Source organism: Malaclemys terrapin, chromosome 8 (genome assembly GCF_027887155.1).
Source record: "Malaclemys terrapin pileata isolate rMalTer1 chromosome 8, rMalTer1.hap1, whole genome shotgun sequence".
Lineage (NCBI taxonomy): Eukaryota > Metazoa > Chordata > Testudines > Emydidae > Malaclemys > Malaclemys terrapin.
Genome location: NC_071512.1, coordinates 30,446,242 through 30,454,819, shown reverse-complemented (window position 1 = coordinate 30,454,819; position 8,578 = coordinate 30,446,242). Strand labels below are relative to the sequence as shown.

Sequence of the window (8,578 nt, the reverse complement as noted above, 5' to 3'; positions counted from 1 at the left end):
TGATTTTAGTCACCTCAGTTTTCTAATGAGTTGATTACCTGCAACTAACAGAAAAACTTGGATCCACTTTGGTTTAAGTGCTGAACACATTTAGGAGCCTAACTTCAGGCACCCACATTTTGGAGTGTTTACATTTCCAGTTTGGGGCACACAGTTTTCAATGAAAGTTTCAGGGGATTAATGCCAGGCGGGGAAGGGGCTAGGGGAAAATCAGGGCACAAGTGCATAAAGACTTACTCAACAAGTTTATCAATGGGTAAAAAACTACTGGAATCATTTCCCAACTAAGACTTTCAGAAATCTTAGGTACAAAGGCTATTGGGAGGAACTTGTATGGGCTGAATTAGCCACTAGGGGGAACCAGAGCAACTGTAGAAATGATCATATTTCAAATTTAATTAAGTAGTTTAGATGTCTTAATTGGGAACACAAACATCCATTAGAATTAACCTGCACATTATCTGCATATTTATTCCCAAGTGCAAAGTGCAAGTTGCAATAAACCATTTATTGTTACAGAAAGCTTATGTTTTGTATTCTACAAACAAAATTAACAGAACAAAGTAATTACATTAAGAACACTAATAAACTTTTATTACATAGTTTTTACACAGAATATTACAAAAAGATTTCCTGATTTTTTTTTTTTTTTTTTTTTTTTTAGAATTTTACATTTAGAAAACTAAGCACTTTGTCATACAATGCAACATTTATCGGCACCTTCAAAAGGAGTAAAGCAAGATTTATTTTAACTGTTGGTACATTTATAAGATCCTTCCTAGCATTTCAAATGCACCCCACATTCACATGACTTTTAAAGAAAATGTTAAATGTGTGATTTAAGTATATAGGGTGTGCTGAAAATCAGAAATTGCTACACACTGGGGGAAAATGTAGCTTTGAAAGGTGCCCATTTAAAACAATTAAAACAACCTTTAGGAATTTAACATTAGTATTTATTGTTCTCTCTCTATCTTCCCTTCCATCAGTCCAGTGTCACAATAGTTTATTCACTAGAGAAATATGCAGTCCTACTCGGCTTATATCTGTATTTATTATATAGCTTCACAGGATGTCCATAGTCAACTCTAGTCATTCTGAACTGAGCTACACTTTTGGAAACCCAAAGCAACTAATGATTAGGGTCTTAACTAAAATTCAGCATGAGACAACATTTTGGGTCAAGTTACCAAAAGAGAATTTATTTTTGTGGCACTTCTGAGATTAACCAAATAGGGATGCTGAGAACCCTGCATAATAGAAGTCATAATATTAATAATTGTTCATGAAACAGAAGGCAGATACACAGGTTTCTTAAAATGCAAAGTATGTGTACATTAAAAATGGTACACTATGTATTCATTGCTTCACAACAGAATCTTTAAGGCAAGACTAAGTTTCCAGATTTGCTCTGGAAAAAACTGAGTTTTATTGCTGAGGACATTGTGTTTCAGGAGTTGGTTTAGAAGACACATATAACGTAGTGTATGTTTTCTTTTGTGTTTTCTTCTCAGGCTTGATTGTTTTTTCACTCAGGTCTTCATTTTCCACAGTTTCAAGTCTGGATCCAGCTGTTAACCTACAGGCAAAGCATCCATTCTAAATACATATTTAATTAAAGAAGAAAATCAAGGCTGAGGGTCTCATTTTAACTTAGATCAAGCACCAAAATGGAATACCAATTGCCCTATCCACAAGAGAAAGTGAGGTCAGCTAGCATTTTTACTACAAGATTTGAAAACATCAAAACTGTTTTGAATTCACATAGCAATGTTCCCCATCTTTACTTTGCCACTTTAAAAAGCTTTTGGTTTCCAATTTGTTTGATCTACTGAACCAGTTTGAAACTGATGATTGAAGATGGTAACTGGTTATCAGCATGGAAACAATATCATGCCATACGTGGAACAAAAAAAATGAACACAAGTCACACAGAAAAGCACAAGTTCCAGGAGAACGCTACCTATCAGTTCCTGATTAGCACATTACATACGACCATATAGTGGCAAAGTTATAATTCAACTTTTGTATTGTAACAGACAAAAATATAGGGCCAAACTCTGTACAATTTAAATAGAAACTGGGAATGGCTGAGCCATTACAAACATTGAATCTCTCTCCCCATGTAAGTACTCACACACTTCTTATCAAACTGTCTGTACTGGGCTATCTTGATCACTTCAAAAGTTCCCCCCCCCTTACTTAATTGGCCTCTCAGAGTTGGTAAGACAACTCCCACCTTTTCATGCTCTCTGTATGTGTATCTATCTATGTTCCATTCTATGCATCCGAAGAAGTGGGCTGTAGCCCACAAAAGCTTATGCTCAAATAAATTTGTTAGTCTCTAAGGTGCCACAAGTACTCCAATTTCCATCCAGGCTCTCTGCTACAGTAGCCTCTGTCCTGATGGCCATGAACACCTTGAAAGCTCAATCAGTTTTTATTGACTTATTTGGGCTCAAAGTTTATCATAATTTGCCAAAGCTATGTTTTTAATTTGCATGTAGTCTAAACGTAGGGGGTGGGGGAGAATGTTGGCTGCCACGCTGTAAGGTGTAAGACCTCCATTAAGACACAGGTTCTCAGACTTCAAGCTACAACTACACAAGTTTTTAAACTGCATAATAACTAATTAAGCTAACGATTATAATTGATTTTTACAAGCTTATCAACTTTCAGTACATCAGACATGTCATGTTGAGTCATATTGCTTGTAATCTATTTCCAACATATATAAGGAATTATTCAGTTATTCTCCAATAGGTCTTGCCCATCATATGGCGCTGGCCCCTCATTTACTGCTGCTATATAGCCATTTTCAATGCAAATGGTTTTCCTATTATTTTTCCCCATGTAAACAAGTGCTGCAGTTGTCAGAGATCACTTGCCATGGAAAGGGAGGAACAGCATAAGATCCACACATTTGGGTAAGGAAATCTAATTCTGGGGACTTGAAAAGCTTTATTGGAACGTGAACCTGACTTCTAGAGTCCTCACCCGACCCCATCGATCTGCAAAACATCCCACTTAGTTTTTACACCAAATATAATGGCATAAAATTCTCACCAGTTGTGGTATGCTGCACACAAGTCCCTGAAAACACTCATTTCTCACCTTCAATAAGCCTCAAAACTGCAGGCCAAGAGCTAGGCTCCCTGTGTAATCTTTTCAAGTTAACAAAGGAGAGATTTCTTATCTTACAGCTATTTGAATTTTTAGATGGTTTTTGTCCTCCCATAGGATGCAAGTGCTCATACGCTCTTGAAAGGAAAATGCGAAGTACTGCGCAGGTGTGCCCTGCAAGCACAACACTTTGTGATCCAAACAAGGGGATAATAGGCAGGTGCGAGCCCATCACCAGTCAGTTCCTTCACAGCAACAAACCAGAGACTCCATAGCAGAGGGGAAGGAGGGAGGTGGAGTTCTCAGAGGGACAAGTTACTGTAAGGCAAGTAACCTCTCTTTCTTCTAGTACATGTCTCTGTGAGCACTCCCCCATAGGAGACTCCCAAAACAGTAATTCAAAAGGTGGTGGGTACTGGAAAGGTAAGTCAAGAACTGTTGAGAGAACTGCATCACCAAAGGCAGGGTTGTCTCTGGAAGCAGGTAAGGTGGCATCAGGCTTGGCAAAGGTCTGAAGAGAAGACCAAGTTGCAGTCTTGCAGATTTCTGCTCTGGGAACATCTTTTAGTAGACATGGACTGAGCTCTAGTGGGGGACTGTGCCTCAATTATTTCCCAACAGGTCAAAATACAACCCAAAACTCACTTGGACAACTACTGCAGTGAAATACATTGGCCCTTCATTCTTTCTGCAAATGAGGTTACTCATGATGTTCAGTAACTGAGGTTTTCCGAGATGGTTGTCCCTGCAGGTGCTACTCTTTAGGTGTCTTCACGCCCTGCACTTGTAATCGGAGATTTGTGGTAGCTGCACCCGGTTGGTCCGCGCATGCGCCATTGCCATTTTGTGGTGCTCCGAGTGGTTACATAGTGGTGCACAGTCAACCATCCCTCTGTTCCTTCTCTACCCTGGAGTTTCATGCAGTTTCTCTAAAGGGAGGGGAGGAGGGAGGGCTTGTGGAGCACCCACAGGAATCACCATCTTGAAGAACCTCAGTTACAGCACAAGGTGAGTAACCTTTTCTTCTTCGAGGAGTGTCCCTGTGGGTGCTCCACTTTAGGTGACTGTTGAGCAGTGCCCCTCATTGGGGGGGTTTGGGGGGGGAGAAGAGGGGCTTCAGAGTTGCAGTATGTATGGCAGATAACACCTTGAATCCAAAGCAAGTGTCCGAAGCTGGATTGTTGCTCTAAGGCATGGTGTTTCGTGAATGCATGGGCTGATTCCTAAGTTGCTGCTCCGCAAATGTCAACAATAGGGACGTTATTGAGGAAGGCTACTGATGTCCAAAGTACTCTGGTAGAGTTCATTGGGACTGGTACATGAGAGTTTTGATAACAGAGATGGATGCATCCTGATACCCACTTAGATAGTCTCTATTTTGCGATAGAACAATAGGAGAAGCTGTTATAGCAACAAATAGTCTTGGAGACTTTCTAAATGGTTTTGTTCTTTCAATGTAGAAAACTAGAGCTCGATGAACAAACAGCATGTAGGAATGATGCCTCCCTTCCGTTTGCATCTGATTTGGGGAAAAACACAGATAAGTAGATAGGCTGATTCAGATGAAGGGGGGAGGAGATTTTGGGTAGGGATTTGGGGTGTGGTCTTAAGGCAACTTTGTCTTTAAAGAAAGTTGTGTATGGGGTGTATGCCAGTAATGCCCCTAGTTCTCCTAGCCTTCTGGCGGATGCAATGGCAATAAGTAATCCACTTCATGGATAAGTGGAGGAGTGAGTATATGGCGAGTGGCTCAAATGGTTTTCCCATAAGCCCATGTAGGACAAGTTTGAGCTCCCACATGGGCAAAGGGTTCCTTATTGTGGGGTAGATATTCTCAATGCCCTTAAAAAAGCGTTTAATCATCGGGTGGGCAAATATAGTGGCTCAATCCACTTTGTCATAGAAAGAGGTAATAGCTGCCAAGTGTACCTTGATGAAGCTTGTGGAGAGCCCAGTTTTTTTAAATTATAGTATGTAGTCCAGGACCCTTGGTAGAGGGCAAGATGTTGGTAAGATCTATTTATCTTGACACCAAACACTGAATCATTTCCACTTATGGATATAGGTCTTCCTTGTACTCACTCTCCGACTGTTCATTAATATATCTTTTACTTCATCTGAACAGGCCTCCTCAACCACAGTCAGCCATGGAGTAACCAGGCTGTGAGGAGGAGTGCAGACATGTCCTGCATATTGTGATAGAAGGTGAGGTACTAGGGGAAGGGTTCGAGGCGGGCTCACAGCCATCTGAAAGAGATGGCCCTTGTCTGGGCCATGTAGGAGCTATCAGAAGGACACTGGATTTGTCCTCCTTGGTCTTGTGAATGACCTGGTTTAGGAGTGGGGTCAGAGGGAATGCATACATCAGTGGCACATCCCATTAGATGAGGAAATAATCACCTAGGGAGCAGTGTCCCAATCCCACTCTGGAGCAATATTGTGGGCACTTGGTATTCTGTGCTGTTGTAGAGAGGTCTATGGTGGGAAATCCTCAGTTTGAATATGGCATGTAGAATTCTAAGATCCATCTCCCATTCGTGGGTTTGTGAGAACTCTGCTTAGGGCATCTGCTGTTGTGTTCTGAAATCCCAGAAGGTAGGATGCTGATATGTTGATGTGGTTGTTGATGCACCAATTCCAAAAAGTTGTATTGCCTCTGTGCATAGGGAGTATGATTGTGCTACCCCCTTGGTGGTTTATGTAAAACATGCATGGTATATTGTCCATGAGGATCCTGATGGCTGTGTTTTTAATTAAGGATAGCAAGTGATTGCATGCATTTCAAATGGGACTCTGTACAGACGTTCTTTGGTTGTGTTCACCATTTTACTCTGTGTGGTGTCTATTTAGAGAGTGCCGCCATGAGAGCTAGAACTTTGGAAAAAACCTTGGAGCAGAGGACAGGCCGAAGGGTAATACTTTGTATTGGAAATGTTACCCTAGGGTGAACCTCAGGAATCTTCTGTACAACGGGTGGATGGTAATATGAGCCCTGCAGATCGAGAGACAATCTCCCTTCTCGAACGCTGGAATTATTGTAGATAGTGCTACAATTTTGAAACACTGTGTTCTTACGAATTTGTTGAGTTTCTGTAGATCTGGGATGGGTCTCCACCTGCCAGTCTTTTTCTGTGTTAAAACACAATGCAAACCGTCCCCTCCCGCCCCGGTGTTGCAATGCAGGTTCCTTGGCACAGAGTTGTACGAGGTGATTTATTTCCTGTTGCAGCAGGTGCTCGTGAGAGGAGTCTCTGAAGAAGGATGGGGGGGGGGCAGGAGCAGGGGGGAGACTGGATAGGTGGAGTAGAGGTAAAAGGGATGGAGTAACCCTTTTGGATAAATTTCTAAAACCCATCTCTCTGTTGTGATGGTGTTCCAGACTTGGTAAAATCGTGACAAGCTATCTCCGAATTGACAGGAGACTATTTCGGTTTCTGGAGTTAGAGAGCATGGTGGTCTTGTGCCCTTGATCACACCTTGAAAATTGTTGTCTGGAGTGGACTGCTGAGATGTCGAGGGTTGATCTTAGTTTTGCTGACATCTTTGTTTATGCAGTTAATCATACTGCTTGTGGGGTTGCGAGTACAGCGTTAAGCGGAATCTTTGTGTACAATACCTGCCCTGTTTCTTTTTATTTGCAGGTGTATAGATGCCCAGAGATTTTAAGGTTGCCCTTGAGTCCTTGAGGGTGTGAAAGGACTCATCTGTTTTGGCCACAAACAACTTTGGGCCTTCAAAGAGCAGATCCTCCACTGACGACTGGAATTCCCTGGGAAAGCCGAAAGAGATGTAACCAAGATGCACAGCGCATGACCACACATGTTGCTATTGATTGTGCAGCCACGTCTGCCGAGTCCAGTGAGGCCTGTAGTGCTGCCCTGGCGATGAGGTGGCCTTCTGACTTTAAACTGTTCTTTCCTCTCATCTGGAAAATGGTCAATATGTTCAGATATCTTTGAAAAGACAGTGTGAGTGTACCTGGGTAGTAAAGATGCACAGTTTGCTATGAGGAACTGTAGTGTGCCAGACGAATATGCTTTGCGACTGAAGGGTCTGAGACTCAAGGTTCAAGGTCTCCATAATGAGCAATTTCAGTTTGAGATACCTTGTCTTCCTGGTTCTGGCCGTGAGGTTTTGGCAGTGTGGACACTTTTAATAAATGTGTCTTGCCGAGACACCGGACGCACTGTGCATGTCCGTCAGATACGGGGATAGAAAGTCCGCAAGTCAGACAGTTTGAAACCCAGTGATCCAGGCATGCCGGATTAGTCTGTCTCCAAAACGCAATAGGGGACAGTCTATGGGAGCCTAAACCTAGCTTCCTACTAAGGGTAGATACAGAGAAAAGAAGGGGAACTTTTTTTTGGTAAAATAAATAAGATAAGGGATAACTATTTAACTGTTACTTATCCCACCACTAAAACTATCTAATGCTAGCCTCCCCATCTTTTCTGGACGTAAAACTATAAACCATCTTTTTTGGACCTGCCCTTACATCCCAGACAGACCTTGCATTTTGAGGGACATGGGAGTCCCCCAAACACCGCAAGCTACTTAAATGTCCATCAGTACAGGGAAAAGACCTGTGGTAGGACTTAAACACATGTGCTAGGCATAAATTTTGTTCTGGCATAAAGGTCCAGAAGTAGGAGGGGGAAAAAAAAAATCCCTCTCCAGAAGCGCACGCGCGCGCACACACACACACACAGAAAACAAAGTAAATAACTGGGAAACAAACAATAATGAATAAAGACTTCCACAAGGTGAAAATGGCAAGAAGCTGAAACAGCCAACAGCAAAGACTTTGTCTCAAGTTATAGGCGGCTGAGCAGGAACTGAGTGGTGGCTGGCTTGTACCTCTCTATATCTTCTTATAGATATGCATAACAGGAGATGTTGTTCTGTGTAGGCACAGGCCCATGAGCACTACTTTCCAGTCTCCAATCAAGAGCGCATGGGCACATACTATGGTACCAAGGTGGATGCACTCATAGCAACATATACTCTAAGAACCATCTTACAAACTTCATGGTTGGGTAAGGAGTCTGTCCAGCTAGATTGATGAGCTTCATCTAAAAAAAGCAATTATGTTCCTATAATACTGGGAGCTTTGCTTGCCAAATATCTTCTTGCTAGCGCTCCTCTGCTTGATGGCTCCCACACTCCTCCTTCCCTTGATGTCCTCTGGACCACTACCTGCAAGTCCCTCAGGCAGTTTAACTTGTACATGAGCCCCTCTGAGAGAATTCAAAGTGTGCTACTCTGCTCATTATCTCTTGATAATGATGTTTAGCCAGTGGTTTCTATAGTGTAAACAAACAGATGAACAGTAATTAATTAAAAATAAACAGTTAAACTATGCCTGAGCTTTTGTTTGACTCCACACATAATCCAAGCTCTCTCTCTCTCTCTCTCTCACACACACACACACACACACACACACACACACACACAC

The 8,578-nt window shown here is 42.1% G+C and overlaps 1 protein-coding gene across 1 annotated transcript in view; it reads right to left on the bottom strand.

Moving 5' to 3' along the window:
* Positions 1-567: 567 nt before the first annotated feature.
* Positions 568-8,578, bottom strand: part of SPDL1 (spindle apparatus coiled-coil protein 1) — a 59,360-nt gene continuing 51,349 nt past the window's right edge. The window contains exon 13 of the mRNA XM_054038530.1: positions 568-1,579. Coding sequence (XP_053894505.1) covers positions 1,429-1,579 — 151 coding nt within the window. The 3' untranslated portion in view covers positions 568-1,428. The remainder of the gene's footprint in view (positions 1,580-8,578) is intronic.